This window comes from Microtus oregoni, unplaced genomic scaffold (assembly GCF_018167655.1).
Source record: "Microtus oregoni isolate MIOR12 unplaced genomic scaffold, Mior012 000035F_ref0000213, whole genome shotgun sequence".
NCBI classification, from domain to species: Eukaryota; Metazoa; Chordata; class Mammalia; order Rodentia; family Cricetidae; genus Microtus; species Microtus oregoni.
In genome coordinates this window covers 4,884,554-4,905,529 of record NW_024543094.1, presented here as the reverse complement: position 1 = coordinate 4,905,529, position 20,976 = coordinate 4,884,554, and the positions used below count along the sequence as shown (strand labels likewise).

The 20,976-nt window shown below is 47.1% G+C and overlaps 2 protein-coding genes across 4 annotated transcripts in view; both read left to right on the top strand.

Moving 5' to 3' along the window:
• Positions 1-11,032, top strand: part of Lyst (lysosomal trafficking regulator) — a 153,167-nt gene extending 142,135 nt beyond the window's left edge. For both annotated transcript variants that reach the window (XM_041630875.1, XM_041630874.1), the window contains 6 exons: positions 30-128; positions 4,403-4,542; positions 4,789-4,886; positions 7,447-7,603; positions 7,966-8,037; positions 9,148-11,032. In XM_041630875.1, coding sequence (XP_041486809.1) covers positions 30-128; positions 4,403-4,542; positions 4,789-4,886; positions 7,447-7,603; positions 7,966-8,037; positions 9,148-9,286 — 705 coding nt within the window. In that variant the 3' untranslated portion in view covers positions 9,287-11,032. The remainder of the gene's footprint in view (positions 1-29; positions 129-4,402; positions 4,543-4,788; positions 4,887-7,446; positions 7,604-7,965; positions 8,038-9,147) is intronic.
• A 4,846-nt stretch (positions 11,033-15,878) lies between these two features.
• The window catches only part of Gng4 (G protein subunit gamma 4), a 43,752-nt gene continuing 38,654 nt past the window's right edge, over positions 15,879-20,976 (top strand). The window contains exon 1 of one of the 2 annotated variants that reach the window (XM_041630905.1): positions 15,879-16,014. The gene's annotated coding sequence lies outside the window, so the exon portion shown is untranslated. Of the gene's footprint in view, positions 16,015-16,207; positions 16,571-20,976 lie in introns of those variants that run through there. The other variant, XM_041630904.1, reaches the window with a different exon arrangement.

The following is a 20,976-nucleotide window of genomic DNA, read 5'->3' as shown; positions in this document are numbered from 1 at the left end:
ACATTAGTCTTTGGTTTGTCCTTTCAAAGGTGACCAGTTGTGCCTGGGTGCCTGACAGTTGTCAGCTCTTCACCGGGAGCAAGTGTGGTGTCATCACAGCCTATACCAACAGGCTCACCAGCAGCACGGTAGGTCTTGGCTCACTGGCACATGGTTTGGACCTTTATGTCACTGAGGAAAGCCTGGATGATGTGAGCCGTCCTTGTACAAGGCTACCTTACCACATGTGTGTTAACTCTTCCCTTTTAGCTCTTAGGAAGTGGAAGGTCACAGACTTAATTCATTAGAATTAGGTTCTTTAGGATCAGTGAAGAGTTTTGAAAATAATCTTATAGTTCTTATTTTTTGCTTCAGAGACACAAAATATTTTGAGATATGATCTGCTTTGTACTTGGGCTTTTTCATGACTGTCTTTGAGACAGAGTCTTACTTTGTAGCCTCAGACTTCTGGCTGGCCTGCCTTAGGCTACCAAGTCCTGGGATTCCAGGCATGAGCCAACACATGGCTTTTTTTTTTTCATGACATTTGAATCTTGCCTGTATTCTCAGTATCAATTTGAACATTTAGAAAGAGTGTATGAAACATGATTTCTATCCTTTGTACTCAAAAGTATGGAAACCCTAATGTCACCCTCCTAGTCTGACTAAATTAAATGGCAGCAAAATCCAAGTAGCTATCTTAACTTCTGTTACTTACTTACTAGAAAGCATCTTTAAGCCATCCACTGAATGACAAAGGTGAGGTATTTAAATAAGCCAATTTTTAAAAGAAAAGACATATTATGCAATGCTTCCTTTTAATTTTCTGTCTCCTTGCTTGAACCTTGTGGTACTGTTCAAGATGTAGCAAGTTAAAGTAATAGTCTTCTTTTCATTAGAATCTTCTCTGGGCTACTTTTTTCCCACAATTTTCAGAATTATATTATAAAATATATTTTGCTGAGTGGAACTATTTACTATTCCTAGCACAGTATTATTCCCAAGTTCTTTGGTAAATCCCTTATTAAAGTTTGTCCGACCCTGGGGTTTGAATATGACCCTAATACTGTCTCTGTCTCTTATCAGAGGAACCACTAAAATGTTTTGCCAGGAGTACTGGACCTCAGTCAGCACCTGGAGAGACCCTGGACAGCCTGCAAGGAGAAACACCCTGAAGTCTGGGATGGAGGCTAGGACAGGATGTAGAAACAGATGGGACAAGGAGAGAGGTGTCTGCTAGGTATTAGGGAGCCAAGAAGGTTACACTTACACTGGGTACTGCTGAGTGGAGAAAAGAGATTACCGAAAGTGGGATACCAACTTGCCCAACCATATGGAATCCATGGTCTGTGGAGTTAAGACTACAGTGGCGAGGATGAAATGGGAAGAACAAAGCAGCCTATACAGCCCAGGGGTGAGGTTCTTACATGCCGTGTTCACTCAGTCCAGAAGTGTTATAATGTCCAGAAAGTCTTACTCTCAAACACTTCATCCCTGTATATCTGTCTCTATCATTAATGGCTGCCAGTACCTTCAGTCATCTCATCCTGCACTAGGATAGCTATCTGCTATGCACATGTATAGTTGCCTTTTTTTTCTTAGTAAATATTTTATTTATTAGGAAATGGTAACAGCTCTATCTTTGTTGGGTTTTTTTTAAGTTTTTGCTCCATTTGCTTTCTGACACTTTAAACAGCCTTGTTCTTAGCTTTCCTCATTTCTGCATTTTTAACTATCTACCAGCACAGTATATAATACCACATTAAAAAGAAAAGAATTAAGATGTCAGTATTGGAGTTGTTACACAAGGAACACCTTTGAATAGAGTTGATCAAAGTTACACCTATTGTGACTTAATATAGAAATCCTTGTTTTGTTTGCTTTTAAGTTGTGCCAGGCTAATGAAGGTTCACATTGCTTATTGTTACTCTTATATAATTTTCCTGAAAGCAGATTTTCCAGCTCATTGATAAGGGTTTTCTTTCCTTCTAAGTAGTAGGTCATTGAGTTGTGAGAGTAGTGGTTATTTCCTTCCCAGTGTCCGAAGTGCAGCTTAGCTGTGTGGTTCTGCCAGTGTTTAAGGAGAGCTCACTTAGATCTTCACAGTTGTTGGTCCTCATGCCTTATCCCACAGACTGTCTCAGTAACCTGATTCCATGATACAGCCCTGGCCCTGGCTGCGAAATCAAAAGGAAGCTTCTGACATCCACTTCTTTCTGTTCTGTAGCTTCCTGCCAGGAAGTCCCTGGTCCTGAAAGCTTTTATGTGTTCCCTCAGGGAGCTTTCACACAGACAAACAATAGCCCCATAGTGTCACATAAGACTCTCAAAAGTCCTTGTTGGGAGAATTTTCCAGGGGTTCTTAGAAAATATCTCCCTTCGCTAGTAAACCATACTTAACTTTAAGCACTTACTGATCAACTGTCTGAGTCTTCTCAATGAAGCCTTCTAATAGGCCTTCTAGTAAATGGTAGATACTGACTTATTATGGGATTATCTATAAGTTAAGTGAATGTTATAGAAGAATATCTTCTGAAAGTGATAATTGATTGTATAATAGTTATTCTTGAAACAGACAGCCCGGTATTGTTTTAACAGAGTAAAAAAAAAATAGACCTTTTATTAGTTTAGAGTTTGAGAATTCACACACACACACACACACACAAATAAATGCATATTTAAGCAAAGTTGGTGCACCAATGCAATGTAGAATTCAAGACTTGGCAGGATGGCCCAAGGTCAGATACACTGGTCTCCCTTGGCAACACATTTCATGCCCTGGTGAGCCAGTGGAAGAGGTTGAAGGTGACTGAAGCCTCTAGGCAGCCAGGAGTCTTCTACTGGCACAAGCAGTAGCTGTAGCTCTAGGACCTTGAGCCTGCTGTGTGCTGAGTGTGGATACAGGCCTTGAGCTGGAGAAGATACAGGGCGCTGTGCAAAGGGCTTGGTCCAGGATGTCCTTCAGCCATGCTGTGCAGGACCTTCCATATCAGGGCTAGTTCATTCTGCAAAGCCATGCAATACTCCTGCATCAGAAATTGCAAAGGTCCTAGGCCCTAGGAAAGAAATAGAAAATACATGTGACCTCCTTCTGCAGTAACCACTCCTTGATACCAATGTCGTCAGCCCTCTCGGGGGCCTGTAGTTCTTGTGGGAACAGAGATCTGCACTGGGACATTTGGCAGACCTGCCCAGGTCCTCATCCACACCTCTGTCATCGGAATCAGGAGGAGCATGTAGCCCTACCTTTGTCTGGCTTCCTCCTGGGCTTTGGTATCTGCAATGAAACAGAGCTCAGGTCCTTGAGGTTCCCCTGGGACCTCACTCTTGCTTGGAGTTTCTAACCTCCATCTTCCCCTGTGGCTCTCGGCCTGCTGCTGTTTGGATGTCTGGATTTCCAGCTTCACCCAGAACAGGGTTGCTGCCCGTGATTCATGGAACCACTTTAAACTGGCCTGATGGGCAGCTCCAGCTGACGTGGGAAAGGTGAAAACACTGTGGAAATTGACATTAACCCCTGGGGAGTCCCAGATGGGGGAATGCAGAGCAGAGCGGGCCAAAGTTAGGTGAGCCACTGAAAGAGAAAGTTATAAGGACTTTGGTCACCTAGGATAGAGTGAGTCTGGAGAGTTCCCACAGGAAGCTCACCACACACGGGGATAGTCTTGGTTACCTCTTAAGTCAGTCCCACCTGGGGTACAGCCGGGGGATAAGATGCCTCATTCAGTGGCAGGGAGGACACCTAGGAGATGCTACCCTGGGAACCTAGAGCTGCTTGCTCAGGAGGGGTGAGCCAGCCCCCATTTCTGCATTCTTGAATGGGAAATTCTGAAATGCCAATGATAGTAAACACTCCAATAAAAACGCAAGTAATAACCATGTGGCTTTCAGACATATTGGTTTTTGAAAGTCCATCTGTAGCCATTGAGAAGGGACACAGCACTGGTACTTGTCAGACTAAAGAGAGAAACAAAACGTTTTATGACATTATATATAACTTGAAAACAGTTTTAAATATCAGTAAATATAAAATATTCATGTCAGTTATGATAACTGTATGAAGTATTATTATCATTTGAAGATAATATTAAAATATTTGAAGATAATATCAAAAGTAGAAAATGCAAAATAATTTAAAATACAAAATAGAAATGTATATGTATAGCAATATTACAAACTTTAAAAATGCATATGCCTTTAACAAAGACTGAACAAGAGCAAGTAAAATTAATAAGCAATGAAAGTTATTAATTAGCAATTTAAATTATTACATTTCTCTATTGACTTATCGTTTAAAAAGTTGAATAGAATTGAAAAATGATCAGATAAAAAGAAAGTCTGAGACATATTTTTAATTTTGAGATAGTACAGATTATTTTATGTGGGTTTTCATCTCATGCTTTGCTTAATATTCAAATTCCAGCCCTCAGAAATTGAAATGGAGAGTCAGATGCATCTCTATGGACACACAGAAGAGATAACCAGCTTATGTGTCTGCAAGCCATATAGCGTGATGATAAGTGTGAGCAGAGATGGGACCTGCATCGTGTGGGACCTAAACAGGTACAACAGTCTCTCATCCAGACATGGCTGTTTGAAATGTTGCATATTCTACAGTATATAATAAATGCACTAGAATCATGGCACTGTGTTGTCAATTTAAGCACGAGGCACATGCTTATGGGTATAGAGAACCTCTATAGTATAATTAAAGTCAAAAGTCATATGCCTCAGAATAAGAGTTACTCATTCTGAGGAAAGGAAACAAAGAATGTAGTCCTGTGTATGACTGGATGTCATTTTTTTTAGGCTATGCTATGTACAAAGTCTGGCAGGACACAAAAGCCCTGTGACCGCTGTCTCTGCCAGTGAAACATCGGGTGACATTGCTACTGTGTGTGACTCAGGTGAGTTGCCTCCAGCTAGGGCTGCCCTTCCTGGCGAGGGCTTCTCTCGGCCCCCTTCAGACTAAGCACTTTGGCCATAGCATGGATGTATATTAAAATAGAAGGTCCTACGTTGATTTCTTACCTTACGCAGAAGTTAAAAAATTTTCCCGATAGATGTAAAACTTTATTTGAATACACTTAAACAAATTATTGTTACGTAATTATTTGAAATTTCTTGGCGTTTGTTTTCTATGCCACTTTGGTTTTCATTTTTATCCATTAGCTCCGTTACCTTTCTTGTGCTAGAGAACACGTTTTTGACAGATTGATGATTTTACTTTTCCTCTTGCTGTGATAAGATACTCCAGCAAAAGGAACTTAAAATGGTTTGAGTTTGTTTTGGTTCCTCTTCTGCAGGGTTCCCTGAGCCCTTGGGGGAAGGATTTGATGGAGACCTCACATTTAGGATGAAGTATTCCAAGGTCTCTCATTCTCTGCATATTTGTCCAGCTGTGGGTCTCTGTATTAATTCCCATCTACCGCAGGAGGAAGCTTCTCTAATGATAACTGAGCAAGACACTGGTCTATGAGCACAGCAGAATGTTGTCACGAGGAGTCATTTTGTTGCTCCTTTTTTTTAGTAGAACAGTCGTATTTGATTTTCCCCTAAGTCCCTGGCCTATCTAGTCTCAGGTTTTTGGTCATCTAAACAGTGTCAGATATGGTTCTGTCTCATGGAGTGGGCCCTCAGTCCAGTCAGATATAAGCTTTGCACCACTGTTGCACCAATGCATCTTGCATGCAGGCCACCATTGTAGGTGGGCGGTTTTGTAGCAGGGATGGTGTTTGCTTTTCTCCTTTGGCAATGTGAGGCATGTCCTCCAGTGTCCTAACCTCTAGTCATCAGGAGTGAAGGCCCTATGTTAGCACCAGCTCACCTTCTCCGTGTTCACTGAGTTGTGTAAGCATTTTCTTCTGCACCAAAGCCTTACTATCAGGAGGGTCTTTTGTTGTTCCCTGCTGTGGTGCCCCAGGCTAACTGGCCTACAAGCTCCACCTTCTGCTCACCAGGGAGCACTGGGCTTAGTGTCACAGCTTTCATGGGCAAAGTTTCATTACCTGTTACTTGGATAAAACACCTGACAAAAGCAACTTAAGGGAGAAAGAGCTTTGGCTCAGTTCCAGGATGAGTCTCTTGGCAGAGAAGTCAGGGTGGGAGAGCTCAGAGCAGCTGCATTCAGGAGCAGAGAACTAATGCATGCGGAGCTGGTGTTTGGCTTGCCTTCTCCGTTTCCTATAGTCCTGGATCCCTGACCTGGGAAATGTTCCTGCCCACAATTAAGATGATACCCCACAGACATTTTCAGAGGTTAAACTGAATCTAGAGAATCCCTCACAGGTGTTCCAGGCTAGGTGTCAAGCTGACTCTACCCACTGTGTGCTTTATCCACTGATCCATCTCCCTAGCCCCTTACTTTCTAGTCTTTGAAAAGAAAAGCTTAATTTAGTTCAGTTCAGTGTTAATAAATAAAATCCAAAGCCGGGCGGTGGTGGGGCACACCTTTAATCCCAGTACTCGGGAGGCAGAGGCAGGCGGATCTCTGTGAGTTCGAGGCCAGCCTGGTCTACAAGAGCTAGTTCCAGGACAGGAACCAAAAACGCTATGGAGAAACCCTGTCTCGAAAATAAAAAATAATAAATAAATAAATAAATAAATAAAATCCAATATTAGATACTCTGAGGAATAAGGCTTTGTTTTAAGAATTAATTTACTTTTTTAAAAATATGTATCATTTTTATTGCAACTATTTTTTTTCTCTTTTGAAAGTCACATACATCACTTTTTATTTATTTATTGCTAGGTAGGGTCTCTATATGCAACCCAAGCTAACAAAAAACTCACTATCCTCCTGCCTCCCAAACTGCTTGGATTGCAGGTGTATGCCACCATACTTGGCTTAAGCCACTGTGATGAGGTGGAGGGGGCACTGCTCACACATGCTTATATGTGCGAAGGGCAGAGGTTATTGAGTTTCAAAATCTTTATTGCTCTTTGTCTTAGGTTTTGAGACAGGGCCTCTGAGTTTCACCTGGGTCTGCCTCCCCAACATTGGAGTTACATGCTTGAACCACCATACCTGGCTGTTCTGTAGGTGCTAGGGATCTGAGCTCAGTCCCTTATGGTTACACAACAGTGACTTAACACACTGAGCCATCTCCCCAGCTCCCTTAAGTAACTTCTTTCTGATGGTTTCACAGAATATTTTTCTCTCTCTTGGATAATGGTATTCTGGGTACTTGCAAACATAATTAGGATTTGCCAGTTCATAGACAGAAATGTTAGCACACGAAGATTCCTGATTCCTTTCCCTTGTTACCGTTTTGCTCTGTCCTTGGTCACTGCCCATAGAGGACCAATCTGTAGACCGACCGCACAGCTCTTTGGAGTAACTCAGAGTCATTAATCAGGGGCCCCTGCAAGCTGCATCTCTGAGTAAGCAGGAATGGCCCTTATGGCCCTAGGGACCTCGTGTGAGACTCCACATTCTGGTGATCTGTGGGATGATTTGTGTTTCAGCTGGAGGGGGCAGTGACCTGAGACTCTGGACAGTGAATGGGGACCTCGTTGGACATGTCCACTGCAGAGAGATCATTTGTTCTGTAGCTTTCTCCAACCAGCCTGAGGGAGTATCCATCAATGTCATTGCAGGGGGATTAGAAAACGGCATTGTGAGGTAAGAGAGGGTTGTCTTCCCAATCGTGTATCACTGCAGTTTGAGAAATGAATTTAATGTCTAAGCATATTCATGTGTGGGAATTAAAGATTTAAAGTCTCTTTTGGGTATAGGTCTTTATTCCTGTTGCGTTTCTAAATAGTAAAGCTAGTGCAGTTTGGAAGTATTGTGTTAACTATAAAATATTAACCATATGAAAGTAGGCAGAGCTCTTATTCCCCCTGCAGCCCCTGCAGACCCCCTAGAGGCAATGCTGCTCTTTGCAGTGGAGCATCCTGGTAACTCAGCAAACAAACGCGTGTGTTTTCCAGTGCATGCAGTTTTAGTTTGCATAATTGAATAATGACTGCTCTTTCCTCTAGGTTATGGAGCACATGGGACTTGAAGCCTGTGAGAGAAATTACATTTCCCAAATCAAATAAGCCTATCATAAGGTAAGATCTACCACTGCCTTTTAGTCTTCATAAAATAATTTGTAGTTATATTTGTTAGAGAAATAGTAAAGCATATAGACCTAAAGAGTGTGTGTGTGAAGGTCTCATGAAAAACCAGGCTCTTACCATGCAGCAAATTTCTTGTTACCAGCAACAAACCAATGCACTCCGGTCATGTGAAAATCAGTGTCTAGTGTCTAGGTGAAAGACAGGCTGGCCCTGTGCCAGGAAGCTTCTGGAACCATAGAAACTGTTCTTTCCACTTCCTCCTTTGCGATGACAGTCATGTGACTGAGCACCATCGGGATGTGCTTGATGAAACAAACACCAGTCACCCTTAACTTGGCTTACAAATTTGACTTGAAAACTCAGTCAGTAGTTGAGATATTCAAATTATACTTCATTAAATAAATTTATTTTGATTGTGCTGAATTTAAGTGTGAACCTAAATTATCAGTCTTATATTGTTTTACCTTTTTTCTCCAGAGAAACAAAATACATCCTTAAAACAGATGTCATTTAAGGCTTGGGTGAGGTGGCCCACACCTTTAATCCCAGCAGCTGAAAAGGCAGAAGGAAGCAGATCTCTCTCTCTCTCTCTCTCTCTCTCTCTCTCTCTCTTCCCCTCCCCCCCTCTCTCTCCCCCCTCTCTTTCTTCTCTCTCTCTTTCTCTCTCTCTCTCTTCCTCTCTCTCTCTCTTTCTTCTCTCTTCCTCTCTCCCTCCCTCCCTCCTTTGCTCTCTGTTCCAGGCCAACCTGGTCTATATAGCAAGTTTCAGGATAGCCAGTACTACATAGAGAGACCCTGTCTCAAATAAACGAATGAATGAATAAATAAATAAATGTAATTTAATTTTTAAGGGGAAAATCTATTAGTATGCTATCTGTGTAAAGTTTCTCCCACCTTATCTCTGGGGCTCCAGTTTTGTTGTAGCTAACCTGAGCCCTGGACCTTGTCAGGAGGGTGGCTATATTAGGGTGGGTCGGCACGGACGATTTGTGCGCTGTCTCTGCATGGATGACTCTGGAGTGGAGACACCTTAGTTTTAGCATCACAGTCTGTAAAAACAGTTTAAGGATTGTAACATGCACATGGATTTGCTCTTTACAGCCTTACGTTTTCCTGCGATGGCCACCACTTATACACAGCCAACAGTGATGGGACAGTGATTGCATGGTGTCGGAAGGACCAGCAGCGTGTGAAGCAGCCCATGTTCTATTCTTTCCTCAGCAGCTATGCAGCTGGATGAAGAGAAGGGCCTTCCACAGAGGACATGAGCATCACACTGTGGAGCTGGCTCCAGCCACTGCAGAAACAGATGACTAAGCAGATATCCAGTAATGACACCTGTCTCTCTGTGCACACTTCCACAGCCTCCATGGTCCTGGGAGTACAGCCCTACCCTCATTCCATAATGGTGTGGAAGGCTGGGTCAGCACGCACCAGCCAACAAGTTTCGGGTCTTTTGAGACAAATTAAAGTCAGACTCTTGATACTTTTTCCCAAGAAAGTTTGCTGAATCAAAGATTAGGGTCTCTCTTCTCCTCTTACTTTAAAAAGAAGCAGCAGAACTTAAATTGGCTAATTATTTATCTAAAATACTAGAAATTATATTTTTAAAGTTTCTTGTATATCCCCTACATGCACACATTCCTCCTATAAAAAGAAAAGAAAAACTAGGCATTTTTCAAGGCTCAACAATCGCTTTCTTTGAGAAGCAAATTATTCAGTAGGTGCCTCTGCACCAAATGCATTCCGGAATATCTGAGCAGACAATACACTGCTGCAGCATCGCACTAGGCTGCTTCTGCCGGGTGTCTTCACCCAGAGAGTGGCTAGATTTCTCCTGCAGGCCATAGGCAAGAGTCCAGGTACTTTTGATTTCATACACATCCTCTTCCTCATAAGAGTTTACTTAAAATCCATAACACTATAGACATCAATACCCTTGGTTCAGTGACTGTTTTCAGATATAATGGTAAATCTTTTTAGCATCTGCTGGTAGCAATGCCATTAACAGAGCCCCGAACATTTCCCATCTGTAGTTGAAGTTCCAGGCAGCACTCCACAGTGGAGGCACAGCAGCTAATCCGGCCCACAGGAGAGTGTTCTGCTGTGAGACAGAAGCCTGAAGGGAAAGAAGACAGCTGAGTGTGCAAGCTGGAGGAACCCAGTTTCACCTGTTCCTCCTAAGCCGCCATCTGAGAACCCTAGAGAAAGCAAAAGCCCTATGTGTGCGCCATGGCACGTGAAGACAGCTCCTAGACCGGAATGCCGTGTCTGCCATGCTGGGACAGCTGGATGTTTACTTGAGGTGCTGCTTTAATGGCTTTGAGAACTGTCGGGTAGGCTCAGAGATATGTCACCATGGGATAGACGCACGTTCTGCTGCCGATGAATGACTTGTGCATTTGTTTTGGAAATTTAATTCATATACTGTTTACAGAACTACTTTTGTAACTTCCAGACTTTGTAAAACATTCTACTTGTATCTGCTAGACGCAATTCCAGAGTCTCTGCTGTGAGGACAGGCGCAGGGAGAGGCAGGGCCTCATGAGACCGTTAGGTCACATTGACATGGGCACATGTCACTCCTGAGGTCCACTTATGAGCAGAGATGACATTACTCCTACTCACGTTGAAGTGACCGATTTGTTTTTAAAAATTCAGCTATTGATCTAGCTTTCATTTTTTTACTGAGAACTTCAAGTTAGTCTCCTATTAGAATAGGGATGCTATGCAGTCTTGGCTTTTTTTAAGGACCGAGTTTCATCATTATCTAAAGAGAAAATGTGCAAAATATCTGATCTTGTTAAGAGTGCAATATTATATTTTTATGTAAAGATGAAAATTCATTGGGGGGATTATTTATTGAGCATGAGACCTAGTATGTATATGTTGGAAACGCTTTGTAACGTGCATGTTGTAGCATACATCCCTACATGCTGTTACCTTTCCACACTGCCACTTCAGTTTGGAAATAAATTTGCTAAAAATAGAATTAAATCTGTGTCTTGTGCATGTCTTGTATTTTATGACCAGATCTTAGCGCGTGGCTATTACAGAACAAGGTGTATCTGAAATTCCTGTTACTAATCACTGGCTGTGCTGGGACCAGTTTCTTTCAACCACTGAACCTCCTCAAGGAATAGAACCAACTAACAAGCCACAGGTCATAGAAGGAATGCTGCCACTCCCATAGATGCCTGCATGTTGGTACAATTAAGGGCCCTGATAAGATTGTGTGGCTGCAGCCATGCAGATAAATAGAGATACCGTGTGGCTAGAGAGAGGGTAAGAACAGCTAGTGGACTGAATTCAGAGCCCTGTAAATAGTAGTATCCCATGAGACATGGCCTGTCATAGTCTGCACTTAAGCTGGGTCTTAGTCCAGCTTCACGGATGACCTAGTGTGGGAGGGAACACAGAGTTCAACAGGAATCAGGGTCAGTAGTTCTCTGTCCAAGAGTCCACAGCCCATTGAGTCTTCCCAGAAGCCAAGAAGCAGATGCCCTTACTAAAACACAGGCTATGTGCCCTCAGGCACCCCAAGACTGATCACTAAATTCATTTAAAGTCTGGCCATAAGGCCTCAATGTAGGCTTGAAAGTAACTAAGAGTCACCAATAGGCCAAAGCCTGTCAGCAAGGGATGCAAATAAGCCCTTGTGTAGAAACTGCCACAGCTCACACACACACACTCACACTCACACTGCAAGGGTGGGAAAGGGCACTTCGAGAGGCCATAGAGCAATTGAACACACATTACAGTGGTAGGAATAGGATACTTCCGTATTAATTTTTGGCCAATGAAACCTAAAACCCTAAATAGTACAGGCCATTGCCACTGCTGTTGACTGCCCACCAAGCCTGGATGGTAAGGCCATACTGTTGAAGACACTACCTGCTATGCAGGATGTAAAAAAGAAACCAAGCTGGGGCTGAGTTGGAAGCTTTCTCCCTACTGACTAATTTGCATAGCGCCTTTCAGATTGCCTTACGAATATTTATTTTTATGCCCATAAATTACAGGGGTTGTCATCTTTGGTCAGAGAAACCTCTTACAGTGGGCAGGGATGACCGCAGAGTCTTGTGACTGGCCCAAGTCCTAAGAATAAGTGACTTTTGGGTGCTTGGCCCTAAGTGAGGCAGCTATATTGTGTGTAAGTCTCAGAACATTGCGGAAGGGGATGAACATGATGTAGGAACTGGAGGAGAGGGTGGGGTGTCGGGAATGCTGCTCTCTGGGTCTGTCATGTCTTTTGTGTTTTTGAACTCTAAGCCATTGTGATTACCCTCGGGAGATCTGCACAAGAGGGGCCCGTTAACTTCCTGTCATGGGTAAGGAGAAGCACACAGGCACCTCCCTACCGTTGGATTTTTAGAGAGCTAATGGTTACTAGAAGAAAGTGATTCACACGCCACCTCTTCCCTGAGGATTTATAGGCAGATAATGGTCGCTTGGCGTGGGCTGGTCACAAAGCCCCACTGCCCTAGCAGTTAACAGGCTCCCAGCCTCCCTTAGGTGTGTTAACCTTAGGTTAGGTGTGTTGACCTTAACAGTTTCTGTGGAAGGGTCTCGCCAGAGAATTTATACAGTTAATGGTTGCTCTGAGGAGAGGCTCACAAGGTCATGCCCCTTCCTGATGACACTTAAGAGTTGGAGATTCTTCCTTCAGTGATACCCATGCTTCTGTAAGTAACCCTAATTAGACACATTGCTTCACCAAGCTACACTTGAATGAACTCATTTGTTTCTGTCTCTGAGTTCCTATCTGAGGTGAGATGTTTGTTCCTGTCTTCTCAGGAAAGTTCACACAATGGTGGCTTTTTAAGAAGCCCCATCTGTTCTCCTTGGTTCCCCTATAAATTTCTACAACGAGGCATCTCTCATTCCTTAATTTTAGTGTTTGTTCTATATTTCAACTTTTCCTGTCCTTAAATGAACTCAGTCCCAAGATCAGCCTCTCATTTTAGATAGCAGAGTGTCTTCTGTCCCTTCTTGTGGCAGGCCTGATTGAGAATAGAGCTGCAGATATGATATACATATAATCCAGCTGTTCTTGCCTCATGGGCCTTACAGGCTGGTGAGAAACCACTGGAAGTGCAACAGGTAGCACTCAGCTTGTGGGCAAGTTACAATGCATGGTAAGTGCTGGGGAGGGGGAACTGAGGTGCTCTGAGAACGGCAGGAACACTTTAGAAAGCCTCCTGCCACTGAGCTACATTCCCAGCCCTTGTTTTGTAAGGGAGGGTTTGTGTCCACCAGGCTAGCCTGACACTCACAGTCCTCTGAGCTCTGGGATAACATGCATGCATCACTATGCCGAGGCAGAAAGCCTCTCTAAAGACAGAAAGTGATGTTACCACCTAACGGATGGATAGACATCTGTGTGAAGACAGGCATCGAAGTGTTTCACCTTGGCAAGAATGCCAGCAGCAGGTCCAGGCCAGGCATGTGGGATGAGCATCCACCCATCTTCCAGCCTTTGCAGTGGGAAGGGCTGCAGAGCAGCAGGTGCCTGCAGTGACAGAAGGCACAGGGGTGCAACTGCTGTTCCTCTGCCTGCATCTGTGCTGCTTCGCAGCTTTTCAATCTGGTTTAGCGTTTTTCTGTCCCCGGGAAGTCAGCAGCAGCGCTTTATCAGTGCAAGCTTGCAACCCGCGTCCTCCCTCTGCCTGCCTGTTTGGATATCTCAGGGTGCAGAAAGGGGAGGCCCACTGGAGCCCTTTCCCGGCTCTCTAGTTCCCACTATTTTGGATAACTTGCTAATGCCCCAAATTGACAAAGAAGAGGAGCTACCATGTTGGGAAAGGTAAGTAGAGACTAAAGAATACCATATTTTTACTTTCTATTGGGTTATCTACCTCAGGATCCCCCCTTTCATTGCTGATTACCCTTTAACTGACCAGTGGGGTTTGGCCCCCACATAGGTGACAAAATTATTCAATTTGCTCCCAAATGTATCTCATATTTTGGACAGCTTTGCCATTTTTTTCTGAGAACTCCACAAATCAGAGCAACACTTTATACATTGCGAGATCCAGCGGGCAGCTCTGGTTGCTGAAATGCAATACACACTCAAATGCAGTGTGCATTACAAGACACGGGCAAAAAGCACTATCCTGCTGCTGTTGGAGGGAAACTCCGAGACGCCGGTGCACCCTCTGAAGGCTGGGGTTGGCTCGGCCCTCCTCCCGCAGCCCTGAGAGCTTTTCCTCTCAGGAGCAGAGCCCACGAGAGATGAGTTTTTCAGAGATGAGCCTGTGGCAAGTTTGGCTCATCCTTCATGTGAAATAAGCTGGCCTCACCCCAGCCTCTGTTGGCTGATCACAAGAAGCGTTTTCCGACTCAAATTTTGATCTCTTTCAAACTGTTTTCAAAAACCTAAAAATCCAATTCAAAGTTTTTAAAAATAGTGTTTTCTAAGATTTTAGTAAAATCTACTCTATAGTTTTTATAATGAGTGAATAACTTAAGTTTCTTCTGTTGCCGGGGTTTAAAAAGTAAAAGCAAACACTGACTAAGCCACTGGCAGGGTTGAGAATGGCAGAGTTGAACACAACCATCCTCTCGGAGGTCAGCACGGCTACATTTAGATCTACAGAAAAATTCGAATTTGGATCTCTTTTTGAAACTAAAAGTTCACTTGTTGCCTGCTGTACCAGAAGCAGCTGTACAAAGAAGTGTGAGTCTGCTACTGCTATAGCCTGTGCACACAACATTTTACAGTTAGTATTCTGTTCTTTCTGTCCTTGATCATGCTATACTTAGGGTGTTTTATGTCCCCCAGAGGCCCACGTGTTACAGGTTTGGTCCTCCAGAATGGCTGCTTCTGGAAGGGGATGAGATCTTTGTTAGAGTGGTCCAAAGGAAGTAAACTTGCCCTCCAGAGCCCTAGAGGCTGAACATTGGTCTGTATGTGTGTAAGACAAAATAGGGCCTGAGAGACTGGGGTGTTCCAGCAACTGTCCAGTCAACCAGAGAGTTTATCTATTGACAGCCCTTACAACTGAACAGCTGGCACCAAAAGCCTTAGAATGCTCATAAAAGGAAACCTAAGCTCAGCTTTGATGCAGCGAGTTTGGGGGAAGAGTGTGCTACTCAGCCAAGGATTGCAGGAGAGACGCTGGATCAGAGAGTGCAATAGTGAACACGTTTTGTGCTGCTGGAATTTCCAACTGCAGTATCTCTGGTCTTTCTCACTCGAACAGCCTCTGTGCTGTGAGCATTGCTGGCTAAATCGTTGCGTCATAGTTTAATTCTGGGAACCCAGGGGGACTCCTCAGAGCTATAAAGACAATTGGAGTGATTTTCTGCCCCAGCCGGCCTTTCTGGCCTCTTGGGGCAGCTCCACGTCGCCAAGGTGCACCTTTGCCCAGCCTACAGTGAGAAACGTGAGCTAGATCTGTGAAAATCTGAGGTACCCTGTCCAGTGTCACTCCAGGAAATGGTCGCTGAAGGTGGATAGGAGGAAGATTTTCAAGAAATCTCCCTGTCAAAGGTGTTTACAGACAGAAGTAACACGGCCTCCTTCTCTTCGCATCTTAGAAACTCTGCTCGAAATGTTTTCCGGGCTTCTGTCTTCAGAGGGCTTTGTGTCATTTTATGAGAGTTGGAAAAGGGACGTGACTGAAGTCGCTTCTCCCTCAAGGAAGAGGAGTGTGGTAATTCATCGGTTTACAATGAGAATCACAAGACACAATTCCATTAGGGCGAGGCCTGGCCAGCCACGACCGGACCGTCTCACCGCTGGGAGCCGCCAGGATTCCCCGCGGCAGCCAGCAGCGCCCTGCTGTCCATTTGCACTCCAGTGGCTGGCTGGGAGGCAGCTGCTCTGCCCAGCCCCGTCGCGTGGCGGTCTTGCCCACGTTGCTTAGCGACGTCGGCTTAAGGACGGTGCGCATTTCCAGGTGTTAGGCTTCTGCGCTCGCAGCGCCCACCTTCCTCGGCGTGAGGCTCCCTAAGTGTCCCCAGGTGAAGTATCCTGAGCTGGCCGTCCCCACTCTACACGCGGGTATCTGCCCCGGAGCCGTGAACTCTTCCGGATGCGCGCGCCCCGGGAGGGCGGGTCTCGGGGGGGGGGGGGGGAGGCGAGGGGCGAGGGGGCGCGGAACCCGGCGCGGGAGCCCCAGTGACGCACCAGTGACGTCGGCGGCGGCGGGCGGGATTTCCCGGCCCCTCCCGGCGCGGGAGGAGACCTGCTGCGGAGTGGGTGCGCGAGAGTGGGTGCGGCCAGTGTGGCGCAGCAGGCTAAGGTTGGGGGTCACCGCCTTGCACCCCCTGGGCCCGCTGCACAGACCGGGAGCCCCGCGAGCGGGTGGCTTTGCTGTGACTTGGGTGCCGCGCCGCGCCCCCTTCCTCCCCAGACGCGCACAATCTTCTGTGGCCCGGGGACCCCGCGGTCGGCCACGCGGGGCGCGTTTGCACCTAGCCCGGGGCGCGCGATGCCACTTGGCCTGGCGCCCCCCCTCGAGCGCCGCGCCGGGGACTCAGCCCGCGTCTGAGCGGCACAGGCTGCGCGCTAGCTGCGGTAAGTGGCGTCCGAGCCCCTGGGAGGGCGCGGCGCCTCGTCGGAGAACCTCGGCCCAGGCCCCTCCAGCTCTGTGCGAGCCGGGCCGAAATCCAAAGTCTCGGAACTAGAGAGACATTTTGGCTCCTGGGTCTTCCCTGGAGGTGCCGCGACACGCGACACAAAGACCTGTGGTTCTATGTGGCGGGGGCCGAAAGGTGCACCACCGCGGGGTGTCACAGCCGAATCCCCGGGGTCGCGGCGGGCCGAGCCTCCTAGAGGACCCCCCTGCATCCTCAGGGCGTAGAGTAATTGCTGTCCTCTGGACAAGGGACGTCCCCAGTGCAGAGGACCATGTGGGATAGATGGCGTTACCACTCATCATTTTGTTTGGAGCAGTGTTTTTGGCGGGGGTTCGCAGAAGCCCTCTGCTTTCCTGACGCCAGGACACCTACCTCGGGTAGAGGGGGAGCACCTGGGTGACTCGGGCCAGTTTGTGCCCCCTCCCCCCCGATGGCGACTGTCCCCGAAGCTGGTGCTGAAACGCGCTGCTGAGCTGGCGGGGCCATAGCCTTAGGAGAGCAAGCTTTGCTTTAATTTTTAGTCTCCTGGGAAATAATGAGGCGAGATGCCAGTTATGGCTGCAAAAGACGCCTTCATTTAGACGAGTCTGCTTCTTGTCGTGTATTTTGAGCTAAGATGCGAGGCTACCTCCAAATGTGCAAAGTTTGATCGAGTGATAGATAAATCCTGTCTGGTCCCACAGTTCCCAGGGCTGTAAAAGGCTGGCAGCAGGCTGGCTAGTCTCAACCAGAACAAGCCTGCGAGGCTGTGTCGGGGTGCCAGTGAAAAGGCGTCACTCCTGCCTCCACAGCGAGGTGTGATGGCCCCCACGGCTGCGGCAAGGCACTCGGGCTGTGTGCAAGCTAGCTAGGTCTTCATTCCTGGAGCACTCCGGCCTTTTTCCTCGTGTTGGCTTGCGAGGAGGAAGGCAGCTGCTTCCTCCTGTGGTTCTGTCACTTGGGAGAGACCACTGTGGGAGGCCACTGGAGCTTTCAGTCCTGAGACACAAAGCAGGCTGCTTGTAAACTGAACTTGGGGTTGGTGGATTTCTCAGGCCTGCTGAGGGGCCTTACTGAGAGTTCAGGGCCTACTGGGGTGCACTGGCAGCCAAGGGACCCTGAGGCTGACCATGCAAACCCTCCCGCCCCAATCCTTATGAAGCCTAGGGAGGAAGCAATGGAGACTCTTGCACAGGAAACTGCTGTGGGAAGGAAGGGCCATCCCCACCAAACCATGCCTGTTTGGCCAGCTGCCTTCACCTTTTTCATGGTGATCTGTAAGGGAGCTTTCCCCTGTTCGTTTCATAGTGTTTAAAGAATGGCCGTCCCCAGAGCTCCCAAATCTCAAATTCTCTTCAACATCGTGGAGCATCAGCCTTTGTCCTGTCTCAGGAGCACAGGACACCTGGGACCGAGTGGCTGTGTGAGCATCCACCCACCCACAGCACACTCACACTGTGCGCGCCCGCACCTGCGGGGAAGACAGCCAAGCGGTTGGCCAAAGTCTGCGTCTGCTCACTGCCGTATCCCACGGTCTCCTCCTTAGTGTGTCTCACTTTATTCTGTTTGACAGGGGGAGGGTGTTGTATATTAGAAGTTGCTTTGGGGACGGATTTGAAGCAATGTCTGATTTTTTTTTAAATCTACATTCTGCTATCCAATCTTGCTGATTTCTTCTTTTTTTTCTTTCCAGCAAATTCTATCATTGAGACTTTTAGTATTCAGATCACAGTTATTCATTCAGTTTCCTTAAACCAAAAACTGAAACTTCTAACACTGGATAGTGAATACATTTCCACTGAAAGTCAGAGAAACCATGTAAGAGCCAAGTAAGGAGACAGGGGAACAAGCAGAGGACCCTGCTACGAGAAGGCTTTAAATGGCTGCCTAAGAAACTAAGAATAAGAATCCAGAGGGGAAAACACAAAGGAGACTTCCACACGGGGAACGGGACAGAGGCAAGAAAACCTGCTGAACGATTGATTCATGCAGGGAAATCAGAACACTTGTAAAGAGATCGGTGCTCCGAGCTGTGGAGCCGCGGTGGCAGCCACTGCTGCCGTCCCTGGCAGAGGAGCCTGTGCGGAAGTGGTGCTGCTTGCCTCGCTGCCCCCAGCAGTGAGGACACAGAAGTAGAAATGGGGACACTGTGTATCCTGTGGCCTTGAGGTCTTGGAATGTCTACAGGCAGATCTACAAAGGCTGAGCCTCTTGGGGGCAGATAGGGTGGCCGGAGTCCTGATGAGCTGGCTTACGGGTCGTGGGCTGCATACGTGATGAGGGTGGCCTCAGTTGATCCTCCTGTGGCGATGAGAGGGTTGGGGTTTTGCAAAGCATCCTGATAATTGGGAAGTGTCCCAGCAGTGCGCTTGTGGGTGGTGGGGACTTCAGCAAGGGAGAGATGTGTGTGGAGATGAAATGAACGCAACTGAGGCGAGCTCATGTCCTTTCTCCTCAGAGTTCTTCTTGAGGGGCTGGGTCAGCTCTCCTTTGGAGATGTACACTGAAGAGGGCCCTAGCGATAGGAGAAACGCTTTCATTGTCACTTGAAGTCTGAGGGACTTCTTCTCCCCAACACATGGGCATTCAGTGCCCATGAGCTTTTAACTGTCTCTGACGGCTTTTGTGCTTCTCTCCTTCCCTCTGGGACCTCCTGGTATTATGTCTGAGGCACAGCTTCAAGGCCTTTTCTTCAGCCCCTCCAGGCTGTCCAAATAGGATGTCCAAACAGGAGAATCAGGCTTAGAAAACTGGAAGGATGACGGATCCGCAAAGGACACAGAGCTGGGGTTGACAGTGACCCAGCTGTTACCAGAAGCTCCGGGAAGGCTAGGACAGAATTCACAGAGGAGGGATGTGCTGTGTGGGGTCTGTCTTTACAAGGGTCAGGCTCTTGGAGGCAGACGCAATGTGGACACGGGCTTCGCCAGTCCCTTTATAGTACCACAGCATGGACCACTCTGCATGAGGCTCATGCCCCTAAAGTGACCGGTACACCCCTAAGAAAGAGTTGTGTATCTCCGGTGCCCACTACTGTTGGGGGCTTCTGGTAGCCAGGACCCTCACACACTGACCACCTGGGCCTTGCGTATTGCTTTCTTGTTTGTGGACAGTTGGACATGCCCAGTCTTTGTGTCCACTACAGGGTCTCTCTGACCCAATTGAGAAGCTGTTTGTCATGCCTTGGCCTGCCTGCGGGTCATTGGTGGCTGAGAGCTTCCAGCATGCCCTGTCTGTGGGCCGTAACCTGTGGCATGCGAAGGGAAAATAAGTTGGTACCATTCAGTTCTGTTCCACTGTCTTAGGGAAGTTCTCTCCCCTCTGTACCCAGCTCACTGGCCTCTCAGCCATTGGGTGTGTATCCACTGCTATACCCATAGCATCTGTCTAAAGGGGCAGCCTGCAGCCAAGCAATAGAGCCAAGTCCCGTAAGCATGTTTGGTGCCCCTTGAGGGCAAGAACGTTGCTCAGTAGAGAGTGACCAGCCCTCTGACCCTCCGGGCCGTGGTGGAGGCGGACCATGGCTGAGAAGGGTGCTGGTGAGCTGTGGGTGCGGCACCCCATCCCTTAACTGACCCCAAGAGAAGAAACAAAGAAAAAATGACGTCCTCTGAACTCTTCCAGGGGCAGGGGAAGGTGTAGGTTTGTGAACATACTTCCTCTTCAGTTGAGTTTTACCTGAAGCGGGGATACTGGCATCTTCTGGAGGCCTCCCTCCCACCACGACCTCCCCTGTACCAATGCCGCATGTCACTCCTTGCTCCCCTTCCTATCTAGTGTCTTTTGTGTCTCTTTTAGGCCAGTCCTTTCTGTATACACTCAATGTACACCCCAGCGAGCGTGCGCAGTCTCCACTCTGCTATGCCGGGTTCCTAGGGTTCACCGTTCTCCTGCCCTGGGGAGTACAACTGTGGCTGCTGATGCTCTTAGATCTGCCCCCCCCCCGCCCCCCCCCCGTTCCTCATTCTGTGCAGCTCACTTGGGATTTCTTGCTGTGTTTTCTCAGCCCAGGAGATACCGCAGGGAACAGACCGTGGGCAGAAGGAAGCACAGAGCTCCTGCCCTCTGGATATGCACTTCAGAGGGGGTTGTTCTCAAACAGTGGGGGCAGAGATCTCACAAAGGAAAGGATTTATCAGAGAAAACCCAGATCCTTCGAGCAGAAGTGTGTTTTTATCAAATCAAAATCATAATACACTTCAAAGAAAGAGTAGAGCAGGCCACCCCAGGCGAGTGGAGGCCGACCCTGACGGGTGGAAGCTGCCCACTGGGTCCTGGTGTTGTAGACTTTTAGAGAGGTCTGTGTGCATTTGCGTACTCCCAAACCGTGGAGGAGTGACGATTTTGTAAGCTATTTCTTCCCAT